This window comes from Hippichthys cyanospilos, chromosome 5 (assembly GCF_059441005.1).
Source record: "Hippichthys cyanospilos isolate Australia breed blue-spotted pipefish chromosome 5, RoL_Hcya_1.0, whole genome shotgun sequence".
In the NCBI taxonomy this organism is placed as follows: domain Eukaryota; kingdom Metazoa; phylum Chordata; class Actinopteri; order Syngnathiformes; family Syngnathidae; genus Hippichthys; species Hippichthys cyanospilos.
In genome coordinates this window covers 7,970,866-7,989,899 of record NC_142373.1, presented here as the reverse complement: position 1 = coordinate 7,989,899, position 19,034 = coordinate 7,970,866, and the positions used below count along the sequence as shown (strand labels likewise).

At 59.0% G+C, this 19,034-nt stretch overlaps 2 protein-coding genes across 2 annotated transcripts in view; both read right to left on the bottom strand.

The window, feature by feature from the left end:
* The window catches only part of LOC148423288 (titin-like), a 29,362-nt gene extending 13,025 nt beyond the window's left edge, over window positions 1-16,337 (bottom strand). The window contains exons 1-32 of the mRNA XM_088414997.1: window positions 16,058-16,337; window positions 15,697-15,975; window positions 15,218-15,619; window positions 14,884-15,162; window positions 14,406-14,684; window positions 13,777-14,055; window positions 13,394-13,681; window positions 13,032-13,310; window positions 12,545-12,826; window positions 12,178-12,456; window positions 11,821-12,099; window positions 11,465-11,743; window positions 11,103-11,390; window positions 10,741-11,019; window positions 10,182-10,463; window positions 9,592-9,870; window positions 9,229-9,510; window positions 8,855-9,133; window positions 8,195-8,482; window positions 7,478-7,756; window positions 6,705-6,986; window positions 6,326-6,604; window positions 5,757-6,044; window positions 5,398-5,688; window positions 4,712-5,002; window positions 3,827-4,114; window positions 3,545-3,649; window positions 2,987-3,272; window positions 2,731-2,914; window positions 2,563-2,649; window positions 2,147-2,414; window positions 1,583-1,846 (exon numbers count right to left, since the gene is read on the bottom strand). Coding sequence (XP_088271123.1) covers window positions 1,583-1,846; window positions 2,147-2,414; window positions 2,563-2,649; window positions 2,731-2,914; window positions 2,987-3,272; window positions 3,545-3,649; window positions 3,827-4,114; window positions 4,712-5,002; window positions 5,398-5,688; window positions 5,757-6,044; window positions 6,326-6,604; window positions 6,705-6,986; window positions 7,478-7,756; window positions 8,195-8,482; window positions 8,855-9,133; window positions 9,229-9,510; window positions 9,592-9,870; window positions 10,182-10,463; window positions 10,741-11,019; window positions 11,103-11,390; window positions 11,465-11,743; window positions 11,821-12,099; window positions 12,178-12,456; window positions 12,545-12,826; window positions 13,032-13,310; window positions 13,394-13,681; window positions 13,777-14,055; window positions 14,406-14,684; window positions 14,884-15,162; window positions 15,218-15,619; window positions 15,697-15,975; window positions 16,058-16,337 — 8,653 coding nt within the window. The remainder of the gene's footprint in view (window positions 1-1,582; window positions 1,847-2,146; window positions 2,415-2,562; window positions 2,650-2,730; window positions 2,915-2,986; window positions 3,273-3,544; window positions 3,650-3,826; window positions 4,115-4,711; window positions 5,003-5,397; window positions 5,689-5,756; window positions 6,045-6,325; window positions 6,605-6,704; window positions 6,987-7,477; window positions 7,757-8,194; window positions 8,483-8,854; window positions 9,134-9,228; window positions 9,511-9,591; window positions 9,871-10,181; window positions 10,464-10,740; window positions 11,020-11,102; window positions 11,391-11,464; window positions 11,744-11,820; window positions 12,100-12,177; window positions 12,457-12,544; window positions 12,827-13,031; window positions 13,311-13,393; window positions 13,682-13,776; window positions 14,056-14,405; window positions 14,685-14,883; window positions 15,163-15,217; window positions 15,620-15,696; window positions 15,976-16,057) is intronic.
* A 110-nt stretch (window positions 16,338-16,447) lies between these two features.
* LOC148423286 (titin-like) overlaps window positions 16,448-19,034 on the bottom strand; it is a 39,928-nt gene continuing 37,341 nt past the window's right edge. Inside the window, exons 42-47 of the mRNA XM_088414991.1 lie at window positions 18,746-19,024; window positions 18,028-18,591; window positions 17,656-17,937; window positions 17,253-17,531; window positions 16,892-17,200; window positions 16,448-16,785 (exon numbers count right to left, since the gene is read on the bottom strand). Coding sequence (XP_088271117.1) covers window positions 16,448-16,785; window positions 16,892-17,200; window positions 17,253-17,531; window positions 17,656-17,937; window positions 18,028-18,591; window positions 18,746-19,024 — 2,051 coding nt within the window. The remainder of the gene's footprint in view (window positions 16,786-16,891; window positions 17,201-17,252; window positions 17,532-17,655; window positions 17,938-18,027; window positions 18,592-18,745; window positions 19,025-19,034) is intronic.

Sequence of the window (19,034 nt, the reverse complement as noted above, 5' to 3'; positions counted from 1 at the left end):
AACCGCAAAGGAATTGGAACGATTAGTACCTCGTCCCGCGTCGGGAGAATTTCAGCCATTCATCCGCTCCGTCTTTGAAGCACGCTCGCTCGCTCGCTCGCCCGCCCGCCCGTTCGCTCGCCCGCCCGCCCGCCCGTTGGCTCGTTCGCTCTCTCGGGACGCGATGTTCACGGCGCATTCATTGACGGGGTGGCCCGGAGTTCACCGCACATTGGGTGAGCGGCGCCAATCAATTGACGCCGTGCGTTAAGAGGGCATTCGTTCATTCGGGCCACTCGCTCCGGGTATGGCGTGGTCAGCGAACGCCTCGCGCATCTCATCGCGGGTCGCGAGGTGTCAAGCGGCGGGGGGCCGAACGGCCAGCCCGGTTTGCGGCCCGCGTGACTTCGACACGCGAAGCGCGCGTTTTTCCAGCGCTCCGAAAGACGGCCGGGGACCAGCATTCCGCGTCGGAGAAAAGAAAGTACTCACCAAAGGGAACGGCGGCTAATTGGATCTCTGCCAAAGACGGGGGCGAAGAAGAAGGAGGAGGAGGAGGAGGAGAAGAAGGGAGCGTTAAACAGGAGAAGAGAGCCGGTCCAAGGGTGGTCAAAGGCGCGGCCGCGGTACCTTTGCCAGACAAATAGAGCTCAGCGCTGCTCTTAGCTTGGCCCCGGGGCTCCAACCTCACAATCACCGAGTACACGCCTACGTGAGAGGAGTCATCGGTCAAATGCGGCGCGGGGACGGCGGAGCCCAGCCGTAGTGCTACTACGCACCTTCGTCCTCCACGCTCACGTTTTGGATGACCATAAAATGTCTCCGGCCCTCGCTGCGGAACTTGTACTTGGGACTTTCTCTCAGTTCCCAGGTGTCTTTGTACCAGGACACCACCGCGTTGTCGAAAGACACCTCGCACTCAAAGGTGGCCGCTTGACGTTCGTTCACCTCCACGTTGTGGATGCGCTTGGTGAAATGAATTTGCTCGGCTACGAGAGACAAAGACGGACGGCGCTGGATGAGAGGGTCCCGGCGAGGGACGGCATCCGCACCGAGGAGGTTCTGACAGGGATTCTGTCGCCGAGCGGAAAGTTAGCAGGTGCGGCCGTCGGGGGGAGGATGCGGCGACGGTGAGAATGCCGGGCGGGTTGCGAGCGGGCCAACGACTGCTGCGGTATTAGGAGGGGAGAACCGTCGGACGGACCATGCTGGGGTCGGGAGGTACCGCGGACTGACAGGAGTCCAAGAAGGAAGACGTAAAAGGGACGGAGATGACAATGAGGATTTTTAGTGCTGTCGGTGCCATGGACCGACAGATTTCAAGCCAAGCGCACGATATCGGCGCCGGGGTTACGGGGGACCCGCGGGAGGGTGACGACTGACCCGGAGTCCAAGAGGGAGGACGGGCAAGGGGATGGATAGATGACTAGTTAAGGAGAAAGTAAACCTCTATCGGGAAGTCAAAAAGAGAGTGTGGACAAAAGGTTTGGGATTAGTCCGGGGAGGCGTGATGAAAACGATGACTGGGGGGAGGGAGGGGGGGGGGGGGGGCACAAGAGGTTAGTGAAGGATCGGTCGGAAGGTTTTCGAACTAGGTACGAACCTTCCACCCAGAGGTCCGCAGAGGATTGCAGGTGCAGGTACCTGCAGGTGTAGCGGCCCTGGTCTTCGGGCTTCAAGTCCTTAATATAAAGCTTCTGGAGCTTGTGTTTGACTTCGGACTTGAACCTGCCCCCCTTGGTGTCTAACTTCTGGCCATCCTTAAACCACTGCGCCTCCACATCGGGGATGGACAACTGACAAGACAATGAGCACGCCTGGCCTTCCTTACCCGACGTGTCCTGAAGATGCGTCTCCACCACGGCCTCTGGAAAAATCAAACCGTGGAGGCTTACGTTAGTGTTACGGACTACGGACAGCAAACTTCTACCCGTGGATCATTAACTATAACTAAGAGCGGGCTGGGGACCGCATACTACGGACTATGCGAAATGAAGGACGGACTACGCACCGGACACTATTGGCGACGGGCTGTGGATTATGGCGCGTAGGGGCTACGGATCTCGTACGGCACGGTACGAACAAAGGGTTGGAGGGCGCGGAACTACATTGTTGACAGTACTGCCCGGCTGCCCTACTATTCATGAAGACGTTTCGCAGAACTGACCGGTGACGGTGAGCTTGGCGCTGGAAATGTGAGGCCCGCACACCACTCGGTAGTTGCCCCGGTCAGCGACTTGGCACCCCTTAATTTTCAGCAGGTGGCGGTCTCCGCTCACACCGATGTCGTACTTGGGGCCGGTGTCTAGTTTCTGGGTGCCCTTGTACCAGGACAGCATGATTTCAGGGTAGTTGATCTTCACCTCACATTCAAAAAGAGCCTCCTCGCCGACAAGGACGGACTGGTCGCAGATGTCCTTCACCACGGTTACGGGCTAGAGGAAACAACAGGTCGACTTAGGCGCGGAACGCGGACAATGGGCCGCCGACTACGGATGGACCACGGCAGCTAGCGCCGGCCGGCACGATATTCTATGGACTGTCGATACTTTGGATTCCAACTAAGACACGTCGTCTACCGACCTCCGTCCGCTCCATCCTCTTCTGCAGGTCGGCCACCAGCCTTGCCATGTCCTCATCCACCTCTCTGGGTCCACTCCGCTCCGATTCCTGCCGACGGCAAGGGCCGGAATGGGTATCGGACGCAGACCGGATCCGCGCTGTCGGCGGCTGCGCGGGGGGGTATCTCACTTGTCGTCCGGTTTCTTCCGCCCTCTCCTGCTTGAGCAGCTCGATGGCCTGGAGCAGTCCCCGGTAGTCGGTGATGCCATACATGCGAGCGTACTTCTCGTACTCTTTGGGGTCCACGTTCCTCAGCAGCTCCACGATGTCGATGTCCTGCTCCGCCTCGGGACTCTTCTGCTTGGACGGCGTCCTGAAGACAGGAAGGAGATTCCGGTTGAAGAGCCGCAGTCCCTGTTCTGCCCACGCCTGCCCACGGACTAACTTCTTGAGCTTGGCTCTCAGGTCCCCTTCCAGCTGGGCGGCCGCCTTTTTCTCATCCACGTGGAGGTCGGCGGCACACTCGATCTCGCCGTGCTTGCTGGAGGCCACGCAGCGGTACTGGCCGGAGTCCGACTTGGTCACCTCTCGGATCTCCAGTTTGGACTCCCGGCCCTTCTGCTCGATGGAGACGCGGCCGCCCTGGGTCAGCTGCCTCCACTTGCCCTTCATCCACTTGACGCTGGGGATGGGCTCGCCGCCAACCTTGGCAATGAAGGTGGCGGCGCCCTCTGCGGGCACACCACCTCACGGTCATTTCCGTTTGCTTCTATCGTGCGTGCGCAAGTGCCCCCCCCCCCCCCGTGACGCTTGTCTCCCTAAGAGTTGCTGCGCTTGTTTGCTTATTGGTTTATTTAGTGCGTACGCAGGCGCGTCAATGGCACTCATCGACTCTCAGGAACGTTCCGGACATTTCTGATACACTCGCGCGCGACTGCGGATCATCTCCAGCGTCTTGCAACGTCCTGGCCCCGAGAGAGGAAGGAGAAGGCGGATGTCTCACTCTCGGTGACGTGCAGGCTGCCGGGCTCCTGGATGAAGAAGAGCTGGTCCAGCTTTTTGGCGGCCGCGACCTCGGCAGCCACGTCCGTGGGCGCGGCTTCTTTTCCTTCCATGACAAAAACCACAAACGCCATCAATGGCGGCCGGGTGCCTGACTGGGACTCGCTCGCCTTGCCAAACAATTTCCATCTACCATCAAGCGTGTTCGATCCTTTTCAACAGTACCGCGGACGTGTTATTTGAGTCGTATACGTCTGAGAAAATAGACAATCCCCGCTTTTACCCTTGACGGTGACTTTGGCGCGGCACAGCTCGCTGCCGGCGTCGTTGGTGGCCTTGCAGATGTAGTCGCCGGCGTCGTGACGGGTCACGGAGGCCACCTCCAGGCAGGCCGTCCCGTCAGAGAAGCTGACGGCGGCGGCGGCGGACGGCCCCAGCTCTTTTCGGTCTTTCATCCACTGGATCCGAAGGGGCGGCGAGCCGCGAACGTGGCAGCGCAGACTCAGACGCTCGCCCTCGGACACCGACGCCGCCTTCAGAGGAACGTCGAAGACCGGGGCGGACTTGGGCTCTGCGCGAGATGCCGGCGCCAAAACATCAGCCGGCGCGCTAGCAAATATATTTGACGGGTGGCGAACGCTAACGAAGCTCAAGGATTGCTACGCTGTTACCTGACGGCGCCGGCAAGCGAAATTGGCCGCGTCAACGACCGCGATCACGATAACAATGACTGAACGTTAGCCAAGTTATCAAACGTGCAGGCGAATGACATATGGACCCCAACTGCAAACGGCGCTAACAAAAGTAAAGTTGCCACGCTAACAAAGGACGGACGAGGCAAAGCTCAAAAGGTTGGCCATGCTATGTTTTAGGAGGTCAGGAAGGAACGACAAGCGACAAATACAAAACGCTGGCTGAACTTGCTACATATGAAATAGCTACGGCAAAAGTAAAGTTGCCACGCTAACAAAGGACGGACGAGGCAAAGCTCAAAAGGTTGGCCATGCTATGTTTTAGGAGGTCAGGAAGGAACGACAAACGACAACTACAAAACGCTGGCTGAACTTGCTACATATGAAATAGCTCCGGAGAGAAACGGTCACAGGCGAAAACACGCGGGCAAACGTACGAGCGACCGAGACGATATCAGCGCCGGGGGCTCACTGACCGGAGATTTTGAGGACCACGTCGCACTCTGCCTTCCCCGCCTCGTTGGCGGCTCTGCAGCTGTAGCGTCCGCTGTGCTCATGCCGGCCGCTCTTGATGCAAAGCACGGCCACGTTGCTCTTGAAGCTCAAGTCGTAATCGTCGGAAGCCGAGACGTCGGCGCCGTCCTTGAACCAGAGGACCGACATGGGCTGGGAGCCGGACACGCGGGCCTCCATCTTGACCGGGCGACCCTCGGTGTCCTCCATTTCCTCGGACGGCTTCTTGGTGAATATGGGAGGGTTCTTACGCTCTAGGAAAGAGACGGGGGCCATGAGTCACCACGCACGCACGCTATGGGAGGGGACAGGATAAAACCGGAGGGACAGAGGAGCGATGCAAAGAAATCGGCGGGCTGAGCCACAAGCAGAGGTCGGAATGCAAAGTTTGAGGGGAAAGAGACAAAGAGGGGACGCAAACCCGAGGACAGCGCACAAAGACCAAGGCAAAAGAATACGATGAAGACGGGGCAGAAAGACGGGGCGGAAAGAACAGGGGTTGCGGAACGCGAGGCCAAAACCGGCTGCGGGGGATGCCAAAGCAACGCGGGTGAGACGGAAAGATCCGCTCACTCGGACGATGGAGCGAGACAAAAACAAGCGGGATGGAAAACAAAGAGCCGTGGGAGCAACTATTCGGGACCAAAACCTTTGACGGTGAGATCGCAGGAGCAAGAGTCCTTCCCGACGTCGTTGGCGGCGTGGCAGGAGTATCGTCCCGCGTCAGCTTTGTCGGCCTTGACGATGGTGAGCTGGGCCGCGTCGCCTTCCGCGCGGATCCTGTAGTTCCCGCCGCTCCGGATGTCCTTGTGGTCCTTGGACCAGGTCACCTTCATGGGGGCCGAGCCGGTCAGGTGACACTCCAGCTCCACGCCGTCGCCCACGGTCACCGCCTGCGTCGCTGACAACTTCCTGTCAAAGACCGGCGGGTATCGCGGCTCTGCGGAAAGACAAGGGATTGGAACCGGCGCAAATTTTTCTCGGGGGCGGCGTTTTCCCGGCGCCAACCTTGCAGAGCGAGTTTGGCTCTGCACGACGCGGAGCCCACGCTATTGGTGGCCACGCAGGCGTATTCCCCGGCGTGTCTCATCTCGCTGCGGTGAATGGTGAGCGTGGCCGTGTTGTCGTGGTACAGCGCCGAGAAGTCCTTTCCGTCCCGCACCGCTTCGCCGTCCTTGAGCCAGGAAATTTCCAGAGGGGACGAGCCGGCCACGCGGCACTCGAAACGCGCCGCGGAGCCCAAAGTCTCCTGGAGGCTCGCGATCTTCTTCGGGAAGCTCGGCGGCGTCTTGGCCTCTGACCGAGGGAGGGGAGCGGCGGTCAGAGAGCCCCGACGGCCGACGGAAAGACGCCCATCGCTCACTAGATCGGCTCGCGTTTCCAAAGCTCTCGGGGACGACTAGTAGCGCCGGCGGTACGCGCGCTCACTCACCGACATGACGCCAGCGGCCGCTCGGGAATAGTAAGGTAACATTTTGCGATCGTTCAATCTACTTAAGGACGATTGAGAAGCCACGGGCATCTTTGACGTCAAAGAGTGACGGGACGGCGCGGTGGAAGCGGCGCGCGAGACCCACCTAGCACGCTGAGGCGACACGTAGAGGCGGCCGTCCCGATCTTGTTCTCGGCCTTGCAGGTGTACTCGCCCGTGTCGGCCTTGGTGGCTTTGCTGAGTTTGAGGCAGGCCGTGCCTTTGGTGTACTCCAGCCGACAGGCGGCGCTAGAGCGAACCTTGCCGTCGCCCTTGAACCAGGACACTTTGATCTCGGGGGTCCCCGCCACGCGGCACTTGAGGCAGACGGCGTCGCCGGACGTCACTTCCATGGGCTCCAGGGGCTCCGGGAAGTACGGCGGTTCTGCGGGGAGGAGAAAAAGGCGGCCGCCAAGTCAAGCGACCCGGGCTCGCGCCGCTACTTCCGGCCCCTCCAAAAGTTCGAGAGCGCCTGGCCTTCTCACCCAGGATGGCGACGGCGGCCCGGCATTCATCCTCGCCGGCGTCGTTGGCCACGCGGCAGGCGTACGTCCCGGCCGCGTCCTTGTCATCCGTGCTCAGGCACTCCAGGATGCAGGAGCTCTCCGTAGTGCTCAGGTTGTATTTGTAAGAGGCAAACACCGGCTGCTCGTCCTTGAACCAGCTCACCGAGATCTCGGGCGTCCCGGAGTACGTGCACTCCAGCCTCAGGGCTTTGCCTTTTTCCACAGACACGTCCTTCAGTTTCTTCACAAACAAAGCGGGCTCTGGAAGAGGAACGCCAGCGGATGCCGGCTGTCAGTCACGATGCGCCGGCGAGACTCGACCGGACGTGCATATGGACGCGGGACGGCCTTTCGTAGCGCGAACTTCACCGTCGTGGGAAGACGCGCTCGAAACGTTGGATTGGGCTACGGCGAACCCGCGGCGCAGAAATAAGGCCGCGGCGCCCTACTGCGTAAAGACTTTGAGGAGACTATCCCGGGATTGTTCGCTTTGTCCAAAGGCTTCTAGGAATTGCTGGCGGCGGGCACAAAGCAGCGCCGCTACGCTCGGTCAAAAGGCTTCCTACGTAGCTCGGCAGTATACATCAAAGAAGGCGAGGATGATGCTCAAGTCCCTTAACTGAAAGCGCAAGAGGACAGGCGCAAACGCACGGACGGTGCCTTTCCAACATGACCGGGCGCATCCAAAAGTCCCCCCGAGCGCAAAACTCTTTGTACCGCAGCAGATTCCCCGTCCACAGATGGCCGCTGACCTTTGAGGAGGAGGTTGACGGGGCAGCTCTCCTTGCCCACGTCGTTGATGACCTGGCAGGTGTACTCGCCGGCATGACTCCTGTCCACCCGGTGGAGAAGCAGGAGCGCCCGGTTGTCCTTCAGGGAGAAGTCGCAGTCCCGCCCGGCCTCCAGTTCCTTCGCCCCCCTGAACCACTTCACCCTGAGCGGGGCGCTGCCCCTCACGATGGCCGAGAAGGTGACGTCGGAGCCCGGCGTGGCCTCGGCCGGTTGCGGAGGAACGGCGAAGGACGGCGGCTCTGCGGACACCAAGGAGTCAGCGTGGCGGTAAATGGACCGAAGAGGTTTTGCTCCCTCGGGTGAGGACTGTCACCAAAACCCAAGATGTTTGCGAGTAACGACTGGCGCTCCGATCTGGAAATACTCCACACGTTCCACACCGTAAGCATGGGCAGTCGCGGCAGAAAAGAAAAAAGAAAAAAGAAAGAAGGACGCACGCGCCCTCCTCCACTGCACCGTCCGGTTAATCGTAACGCCTGGTAAAACTAAAGGTACAAATCTTATTATGACGGCGGCGAAAGAACCCCACAGCCATTTTCCAGGTGTGTTTCCTTGATAACGGACGCAGGAAGTTGTTCAAGCTGTAGCATGGGGCGTCGCGCGGTACGTTACTCGTTCGCAGGCATTCCGACGAACAGGGAATCGGGAAGCCCGAATACACGCGTCGCCCCGCTTACCTTTGACGACCAAAGCGGCGCTCGTCTCGCTGGAGCCCGCCGCGTTGACGGCTCGGCACATGTAGCGCCCCGAGTCGGACAGCTTGAGGGTCGCCACCCTGAGGGTGCAGCTGTTGTCGCCGAAGGAGATGTCGTAGGCGGGCCCGCTGCCGATCTCCTCGTCATCGTGGTACCAGGAAACGGCGAAAGGGGTCGAGCCCGACACCTTACACTCCAGCTCGACGCCGTCGCCCACGACCGCGTTGCGGTCCTTCAGTTTTCTCGTGAAGGAAGGCGGGATGATTTTGTCTGTCGGGTGGGGAAGACGGCACAAAGGTCGGATCGCGCACTTCTCACGCTTTCTGTTTGCGTTTGCCGCGAGACCCAAGAGAAGGTCGCGGCAATACAAAAAAGCGGGGCGAGTTTAAACGTCGCCGCGCAGCTCCCTCGCCACGTCACTGTTTTAAACAAAGACGCCACGACGTCTTTTGCGAAATGAGGGCCCGTACGATGGCGAGATTCTCTCTCTCTTATCCTCAACGGCTTTTCAACGTGTCAAAGTAAGCGGACTCCTTTCTGTCAGGTCGTTCGAACGTCGAAGAACACCCGATGAAAAGTCAAAGACGCTCACGCGGGTTTCATGGCAAAGCGACTTGAAATGTTTGAGAAAGCGCCACCAACCTAGGACCGTGAGAGTAATTTTGCTCAGGTCCTTCCCGACCTCGTTCACGACCTGAAAGGTGTATTCTCCAGAATCCGCTCTTTCCGCCGCAAGCACATTCAGGCTGGAGATCATCCGGCAGAAGGAAATGTTGTATTTCCTGCCGGAGGCCAGCTCCACGCCGTCCTTGAACCATTTGGGCACCAGCTCCGGGGTGCCGCACACTTTGACTTCCAGAGCGGCCGCGTCGCCAGCCGTCACGCTCAGCGCGTCGGGCTTATCCACGATCTTGGCAGGTTCTGCAAGCGACACACGGAGACCGCCGGGTGTTTAAAACCGCAACTGAGTTAGCGGCTCGGGGAAGGACGAAAAAGACAATTGTTCGGTTACCGACCCAGCACGGTCAAGTTTGCGGAACACTCGGTACTTCCGGCGTCGTTTCGCAGCTGACAGGTATAGCGGCCGGCCGCCGCCGCGTCGGCCGCGAAAACTCGAAGCGAGACCCGCCGGTTCTCAAAGCTGATTTTTCGGTTGTCGCCGTCCCTGAGAACGTGGTCCTTGCCCAGGAGCCAGGACGCCTCCATGGGCTCGGAGCCGCTGACGGCGGCCGCCAGGGTCACCTCCTGTCCCAGAACCGCCGTGGCATTGCGCAGTTTCTCCAGGAAGGACGGGGGCTCTGGCGGAGAGCGAGGAACCAGTCAGAGAGGCGAAGGAATCTAACCGGGGCGCCGCACCCGACGCCTTGAAGTCAACCCACCTCTGAGTTTGACCGACGTGCGGCAAGTGTCGCTGCCCACGGCGTTGGACGCCTTGCACTCGTAGCTGCCGGCGTCGGCAGACTCCAGCCCCGTGACGTGCAGGGTGGCCGAGCTGCCCTCGCTCAACATCTTGTACTTTCTGCTCTCCATCAGGGGCTTGCCCTCCTTGAACCAGTTGGTCTGGAATGGGGCCGTGCCACTCATCTCGCAGTAGAGACTCACATCCTTGCCCATCAGCCCCTCTGCCGGCTCAGGTACTCTGATGAACGACGGCGGGTCTGCGGGAACACCGGCGCATTGTCACGGAGGAACGGGGAGCCTGCGGCCGAATTCCGGAAAACTGTCAATCTTCTCGTTCCCTCCGCCTTTGTGAGAATTTGGTCTTTTTGAAATTCGGAAAGGGGTCAACGCACGGGGGACGAGCGGCGAGAACGTCCGCCTCTTGGCTCTGGGGTTCTGGGTTAAAAAACTGGGCTTTTTGTGTGCAAAGTTTCCCAAGCGTGCGGTTTTCTCCAGGTATTATGCCTTCCTTCCACATTGCACATATACGTTACCTCAATTTAAGAGGTGAGAATGAAAAAAACCCGACCTTTCACAGTAAGGGTGGTGCTGCAGCTGACGCCGCCGGCGTCGCTATGGGCTTCGCATGTGTAAACTCCGTCGTCGTCAAAGCCGGCGTCGCGCAGCTCGAGCGCGGCCACGGAACCAACAAAGGAGGTGCCGCAATTGCCGCCGTCCTTCAGCTTGGCGTCCTGCTTGTACCAGGTGACGGTGATGGGTCCGGTACCGCCGACCCTGCACTCCAGGCGGAGCGCGTCGCCCCTCTTCACACACTTGTCAGCCGGGAGTTTCAGCACAAACTCCGGTGGTTCTGGGAAGACGGAAAGATTACGGTCATCCGGACGACGGCCATACGTAAAAGTTCAGCGCGGGCGATCGGACTCTGGATCGTCAGACTTGACGACGCCTTCGGACAAAAGCTTCGTCGGTGCGACGACCGACCGGCTACCGTTTGGAGGACGGGGGCCTCTCCGTTGAAGAAACGAAGAAAGCCGCCCCTCGGCCGCGGCGAAAGAGCGAAAAGACGACAAGAAAGCCAACGCCGACGAAGCCGCGCAGCACGCGGCGACATAAGACGAGCGTCCCACCTTTAACCGTCAAGTCTGCGCTGGCGCGGGCGGAGCCGGCATCGTTGCTGACTTGGCATGAGTAGACGCCGCTCTGGGTGACGCCCACTGAGTAAAGCTCCAGCAGGCAGGACGGCCCCTCCAGCCCCATGAGACAAGTCGGACCCGTCATCAGCTCCGAATCATCCTTGAACCACTTAACGCTGAAGGGCGGCGTCCCCTTGAACGTCCCTTTGAAACGCACCGTTGCGTTGGGCACGGTGGCCTGGGACTCGGGGCGGGCGACGAAGCTAGGAGGTTCTACGAGCAAGGGAACGGAGCGGGTTAGAAAAGCGGACCTTCAAGCCGAGAGATCGAGTCGCCGATCCAAAAGCGGCTTCCACCTTTGACTTTCAGGCTTCCGGTGCAATGGCAGCTTCCTGCGGAGTTGCTGAGCTTGCAGGAGTAGGAACCCGCGTCAGAAACCTCCAAGTGCTCAATCTCCACGCACACGGAGTTGTCTTGCTGAATCAGTTTGTGTTTAACGCCGCTGGAGATCTTTGCGCCATCTTTCTGCCATTCCACAGAGATGGGAACGGAGCCGGATATCTTGCAAGCCAGCTGAACAAAAGAGCCCAGGATCTCCTGCACGTCTCTGAGGGGAGCGATGAAGCTCGGCGGGACGACTTGTTCTGCGGCCGGGAGAAGAAACGCAAAGTGACCATCCGGTCCGGATGTCGGGGAGTTCTGAGCTTTTCACACCAACCTGACACGACCACTTTGACGGCGCAGGCGCAGCTGCTGATGTGGTTGGAAACCTCGAAGACGTAGTCGCCTTCGTCCTCTCTCTGCGCCGACTGAATCTTAAGGCTGCCGACGTTGTTCTCAAAGCTCATCTTGTACTGCTTGATGGACTGCAGCTCCTTGCCCTCCTTCAGCCAGCGCACTTTGAGCTCCGGCGAGCCTTCCACCTTACAGTCCAGGCAGACCGGGTCTCCGGCCGTCACCTTCACCAACTCGGGCTTCTCTGAGATACGAGGGGGCTCTGCGAGTGGGAAAAGTCGCGAGGTTACGGCGTCGGGGCCAGATGCCGAATGAGAGCTCGGCGAAGAGCGAGCGTACCTTGGACGGCCAGGGTGGCCACGCACTTGTCCTGTCCGGCCTCGTTCGCAGCTTGACAGGCGTAAGAGCCGCTGTGGGCCGCTTCGCATGCGGGGATCCTGAGCGTGGCCACGTTGTTGTCAAACGTTCTCTCCATCTTTGGATCTTCCAAAATCCAGTTGCCGTCCTTTTGCCATTGCACGGAAATGGTCGGAGAGCCGGCCAGCGCGCACTCAAAGAGCGCCGTCTCGCTCAAGACGCAGGTCACGTTTTCCATTCTCTTGGTAAAGGTGGGCGGGTCTGTTTGAGGAAAGCGGCCGTTAATTCTGGCGGCCGACTAACACGAGGGAGAACAAGTTCAGATCCAAAGGCACCGACCTTTGAGGCTCAGCGTGGCCTTACAGCTACAGCTCCCCACCTCGTTGGAGGCGGTACACTGGTATTCCCCAACGTCGCCCGTGTCGCATCTGTTTACCTCCAGGCCCACCGTGTCGCCAACCGCCGAGAGGCCGTGTTTGGCGCTGGCTTTCAGCTCTTTGCCGTCTTTGTGCCACGTGATGTCAAAGGGCGGCGTGCCGGCCAGTTGGCAGTCCAGGCAGGCGCCGGAGCCTGTCACCACGCTGATCGGCGTCAGTTCCCGCACAAACGCGGGCGGCTCTGGCGCGGGGACGACGAGACGCAGTCATCCTCCGCGGATCGGAGAAACACCGAGACGGCAACTTCTCGGGGACGCGACCGAACCCACCTTTGACCCGTAGCTCCATGCTGCAGCTCTCGCTTCCCGCTTCGTTGCGAGCTTCGCAGAAGTACGTCCCGCTGTCGTCGACCTCGGCGCCGCGCAGTTCCAGGGTGGCCAAGGAGTTGACGAAGGCCACCCTGCGCCGACTGTCCGGGACGATCTCGGAACCCTCCCTGAACCAGTAGATGTCTATCTCGGGCGTGCCGCTCACTTGGCACTCAAACGTTTGACTCTGACCCGGCCGGATGACGGACAAACGCGCCGGCGTACGCGTGAACTTGGGCGGTTCTGCGGAGCGGAAGAACCACACGCGTCCGTCAGAAAGACCTGGAGGGGAAGACTCGAGCTTGCGTTTCACGTTTGTCACTTTAGCCTATCGCCGCTTGAGTGTTTTAGGAACGGTCGTTTCTAACTCAACGGTTCTCTTTTGTTGGAAGCACTTAAGCGGCGCGCGAACGGACGGACGGGACGAGAAGCGGCGCCGGCCAGGAACCTTTGACAAAGAGCGCGGCCTGGGCGGAGACGGCGCCGACATCGTTGTGAACCTCGCAGACGTAGTCGCCGGAGTCTGAGGTTTTGACAAAGAAGAGCTCCAAAGAGGTGGATGTGTTGTCCTTTGTCACGAGGCAGTCAGAGCTGGACAAGACCTCTTTCTGGTTCTTGAACCATTTTATGGTGAGCGGCGGCGTGCCCGAGACCAAAGCGCCGAGATGGACCTTGGAGCCGGGCAAAACGTTCAGAGATTGTGGCGGTTCGATGATGCAGGGGGGCTCTGGAAAAGCGGAGGATGGATCATCATCGCGAATGAGCTAAGCGTGTTTCTCAACCCGATCTGAAGAGAAAAGTCCTTCCAACCTTTGACAAACAAGGTGCCCGAGCACTGGGCGCTCCCTGCCTTGTTCTTAGCCATGCATGTGTAGCTCCCGCTATCCTTGCTGTCCAGGTCAGAGATTTCCAGGCAGGCTACATTCTCAAAGAAAGTGCACTTGTGCTTGTCGCCCGTGCGGATCTGGTTCTCGTCCTTATACCACTGGACGGTGAGGGGCAGCGAGCCCGACACGACGCACTCCAGATGCGCGAAGGAACCTTTGATACCTTCGCTTTGCTTCAGCCTCCTCGTGAATGTCGGCGCGATGATTTGATCTGACGCGGGGAAAAAAACAAAGAGGTTAGCGGGAGCGCCTGTATCCGAAGCGAAGCCCGCCACGAGAGTTCTGGGGGTAGGGTTGTCAACTGACCCAAAACGGTGAGCGTGGCCTTGCACCGACTGCTACCGACATCGTTGGAAACCTCAAAGGTGTAGTCGCCTTCATCACTTTTATCGGTTTTATTGATTTTCAGCACGGAGCCGGAGTCCGCGCTTTGTACTTTGTACCTCTGGCCGGAGACCAGCTCTTTGCCAGCCTTTAACCAGCGCGCCTTAAGCGGCTTGGTGCCCGAAAACCCGGCTTCCAAGGTGGCCAAATCCCCCTGAGTCACACTGATGGACTTTGCTTCCTCGGTGACCTTGGCCGGTTCTAGCGCACGAAGGACAAAAGTCAGCAAAGTTTCTCCAGCTCGATACCCGTGACAAAATTCGCAGCGGATGTCAAGCTCCCGCGACGGATTCACTTTGTTACCGGTAATCTTTCGATCGGTTCTCCCATCAAGGGAAGCTTAGCAATTTAGGCAACAACGTACCTCCATAATCGCACGCCGCAACTGAGTACATCGAGCGTGAGCGTAATGCGAGCGGCGGCACGAGGAGGTGACCGAACGGTTTTCCGGAATGGCAACCGATGCGAAAACGCGTTCGGCCGGGCAACACGAGGTCCGGCTAGCCCGTTTGAAGCTTCGGGCGGGGATTTGGATCCGGAGGACAACTGACCTTTCACGGTCAGGACGGCAGAGCAGGTCTGACTCCCCGCCTGATTCTGGGCATGACACGAGTATTTGCCCCCATGCTTGCCGTGAAGCTCGGCGATGCGCAGCAGGGCCGTCTGCCTCTCGTACGAAATCTGAACATTTTCGGCTTCCTTCATCTCATAGTTGTCTTTCAACCAGGTGACGGTCATGGGCTCCGAGCCCTTCAGGGTGCACCGCAAGGACACCTCGCTGCCTACCAAGGCACTCGCATTCTCCGGCTTTTGCAAAAATGAAGGAGGTTCTACAACAGAGTCATCGTTGGCGCCTTGCGTTAGATCATTCAAACAATAAAAGCCACGATTAAAAACAGGAGACGAGAGCGCATCGATAGTCCAAGATAGTCACAAAGTTGGAGAGCTAGGTGATAGAACGGGGACTATGACAGCCGAGTCCTAGGACTCTCCCCAACACAAAAACGAAGCCGGGGCTTCTCAACTAACCTTTAAGAGTGACTTGACATTCGCAAGTGGCTTTCCCCACTTCATTCTCCACCGCGCACTGGTACAAGCCCACGTCTCCGGCTTCCAAAGCCAGCACCTGAAGGGCGGCCAGGTCCTCCTTTACCGTTATCCTGTGTCTCTTATCGTTCCTCACCAGCTTGGCGTTTTTGTAAAACGACACAGCGAACGGGGCCGAACCAGACACTTGGGCCTCCAGCATCATCTCAGAACCTTTGACCACATCTTTGGGCTCCAGCACCCGCGCAAACGCCGGGGGCTCTGGAGGAACACAGTCGGCGCACTGAATTCAATTGCAGAAAACGCGTTAGCAGACCCGATGTTGACTTGCCCGCCGCATCGACAGAGCACTTCACCGGGGCGCGGAGGGGAGCGGCGCGGAGGGGAGCGGCGCGGAGGGGAGCGGCGGCTCCGGCTCCGGGCTGGGCGGACAAACCTTTGATTGTGACCGTGCTGCTGCAAGAGTCGCTGCCAGCCTCGCTGGACGCTACGCACACGTAATCTCCGCTGTCCTCAACGGCGCACCTGTCTATCTCGAGACAGGCCACCGAATCCCCCGAGGACATTGAGTATTTTGGACCGCGGCTGATCTCCACGCCATCCTTCAGCCACCTAAAAGCGATGGCGGGACTGCCCGTCACCTTGCACGGCAACTTGAGCGAGTCGCCGCTGACCACCAGCTTGGTGGCCTCGGGCTTCAGCACAAACGCGGGAGGTTCTGGGAGAAGAGGTTAATGAGGATCGGGAGTTAAGTCGGCGTCCAACGGTGCCGTTCGCGCGTCGGGTAAGGCGCACCTTTTACAAAGAGGACCGCAGTGCAGTCCACCTTGCCGGCGTCATTTGACACCTGGCACGTATATTTAGCCGAGTCGGCGGGCTTGACGGAGGAAAGCTCCAGAGCGCTCGCGGAGGCTTCCTTCTTGATGAAGCAGGAGCCTCCGCTGACCATTTCCCTGTCCTCTCTGAACCACTTCACAGACAGAGGAGGGGTTCCGGTAAAAGCGGCCCCAAGGCAAACGGTAGTTCCCGGTATAACGTCCTGGTCGGCGGGGGTCACCGTGAATACCGGCGGCTCTGGGGGCCCGGGGCGGGAAGAAACACACGCTTAGCAGCGGCCAAAAACGGATAAAAAGCGCGGCGCGGGACGCCCTCGCACCTTTGACGTAAAGTATGCCGCTGGTTTCTTTCGCGCCGGCCGAGTTGCTGGCTCTGCATTTATAAACTCCGGAGTCAGCCTTTTCCAGCCGGGTGACGCTCAGTACGGCGGAGCTCTCCCTGAAGTCCAGCCGGAATTTGGCTCCGGACTCAATTTCCCGCTCATCTTTGAACCAAGCAACGGTGATGGGCTGGGACCCGGACACCTTACACTCCATCGAGACGTCGCCGCCCACGTTGCCGTCAACCCGTTTGAGGGACTTGGTGAAAGCTGGTGGCATTATACGGTCTGCGTATGAAAAGCAAGGTACGGCGCGTGTCAGTAGATTGGAAAAGGGGTGCGGAAGGTCAGATCGCGTTTGATCTGATCTCGCATTTGATCGGCCGGACATCAAAGTCCCGCGCGAACACGATATCGCTCTTGGGAAATGGCGGCAGAGCAAAGCCAACCTAAAACTGTCACGGAGCAGGTGCACTGGTCTTTCCCGACTTTATTGGCGACCTCCATCTTGTACACGGACGTGTCTCCTTTTTCCGCTTTGAGAATCTTCAAGGAGACCACGTTGTCCTTTTGGCTCATCTTATATTTGCGCCCGCCGATCATCTCCTTGCCGTCTCTGAACCATTTGACCTTAAGGTCCGGGCTTCCGGAGACGGTGCACTCCAGCGTGGCCGAATCGCCTGCCGTCACGCTGATGGACTCTGCCGGTTCAACGACCCTGGCGGGTTCTGAGATAGGATCGGTACACGAGGAGAGACATTCAGCGCTCGCAAAACGACGAACAAAAAGAGCAAAAAGAGCAAAGGGGCGGCCGCGTGGCGGATGTCATCTGACCGTGGACTGTCAGGGCCGCTTCGCATTTCTGTTGGCCGGCTTGGTTCTCGGCATGACACAGGTACTTGCCGGCGTGGCTGAGGGCCACGGCTCCGATGGACAAGCCGGCCACATTGTTCTCAAAGGACATGGTGACGTTCGGGTCGTCGTCCCTGAGGATCTCAGAGTCTTTCATCCATTTGACCGTGATGGGGGCGGAACCCTTCACCGTCCCCTGAAGCTTCAACGCGCTTCCCAGCACGGCCGTCACGCTTTCCACTCTCTTGGTGAAGGTCGGCGGCTCTGCAGAAAGATCGAGGCCGCCGAGGACTGAGCCGGAGCCCGGAGGGGGAAGGTCAAACGGGCTTAAAGTTGCACCGACCTTTAAGTTTGGCTATGCCCTTGGTGGTGACCTTGCCCACGTCGTTGGAAACGATGCACTGATATTCTCCGATATCCGCGCTCTCAAAGGGCTGGATCTCCAGCCTCAACATGGACTCTTGGGAAGTGATCTTGTATTTGTGGTCACTAGCGATAGTCCTCTTATTTTTGGACCAAGTGATCTCGAAAGGGGCACTTCCTGCAACTTCGCACTCCAGCTGAGCGCTGGCGCCCTTCACCGCCTCCACCGTCTGCAGCTCTTTCCTTACGGACGGCGGCTCTGGTATCACAAGAAGTCACGAGCGTAAGCGCTCGCTATCGCGGATGGCGAATTTTCGGTCCGCGTTCCCGAGCCGCGGCGATAAGTCCCCCCCCCCGCCCTCCCCACAACTCCATGGACAGACCTTTGACGGACACGGCCGCGCCGCAGCTCTCACTGCCGGCGTCGTTCGACACCTCGCAGGTGTAGCGGCCACTGTCCGTGACCAGAAGGTTCACGATCTCCAACGTGGCCGCGCCGTTTGCGAAAGACATTTTGTGTTTGTCTCCGGGGCTCAGCTCCCGCTCGTTCCAGAACCAGTGGATGCGGAGCTCCGGGGAACCTTTGATGGTGCAATGCAAGCGAGCGGCTATTCCTTGCTTCCACGTGATACTAGGGTCCATTTTCTTGACAAAGCTTGGAGGCTCTGCGGGGAGCGGTTATTTTCAAAGAAGAGGAGACGCAACGCAAAGCGTTAAGCTGGAAGCGTTAACCTAAGGAGTCAGTGAAGTCTTACCTTGAACGGTCACCGGAGCCTCGCAGGAAGAGCTCCCGGCCTCGTTGGAGGCCGTGCAAACGTAAAGGCCGGAGTCCTTGACTTTGGACTTGGCGATTTCCAGAACCGCCACTTTGTCGTCAAAGGCCTGCTTGCACTCCAGGCTCTGGTGGACCTTCTTACCATCCCGGGTCCAAGACACCGTCACGCCGGTGTCCTCATCCACCCGGCACTCCAGCCTGAGCATTTGGCCAACGGCGGCCGACACCGGCTCAAAGCCCTTAACGAACTTGGGCTTGTTGATAACCCGGAGCTCCGTGCTGAAAGTAGCGGCGCCGACGCTGTTGGACGCCTTGCACAAGTACGCTCCCTGGTGGATGGGCTCAAGTTTGGAGATGTGCAGCGAGTACTTGTTCTTGTCGCACCTCGCGGCGTAGTGGTCGGAGGGCGAGATGGCTATGTTGTCTTTGTGCCAGACCACATCTATGGGCGCCGATCCAGTGAGGGAGCACTGGAAGGCGACGCTTTTTCCCACATAGGATGTAATGGGCTCAGGTTTCGATACGAAAAGCGGCGGGTACATTTCTACGGAAAGCAGTTAGAGAATCCCTTGGAGGCCATATTCAAAGTTGCCAAATCTGCCTCTCTCCCTCTCGCGCTCGCTCTCTCTCTCTCGCTCGCTCGCTCGCTCGCTCACTCACTCACTCACTCAAGAGATGCTTGCAACAGGAAGCCTTACCAGTGACTGCCAGAGAGGCACCGCAGCTGGCGGCGCCAAACTGGTTGGTGGCCTTGCAGGTGAACTCTCCGCTATCAGCTTTGACAGGATTCAAGACTTCCAGGGAAGATCCGTTGTGCCGGCTGGCGATCAGGTACTTCTCGCTTTGCTTGATCTCCACACCGGACTTGTACCACTTGAAGGTCACGCTCGGGGCCTCCTCGATCTCACACTCAAACTTGGCGTGGCTGCCCACGTTTACTTCCAGAGGGGCGATTCTCTGCCTGAAGACGGGCGGCGCTGGACGACA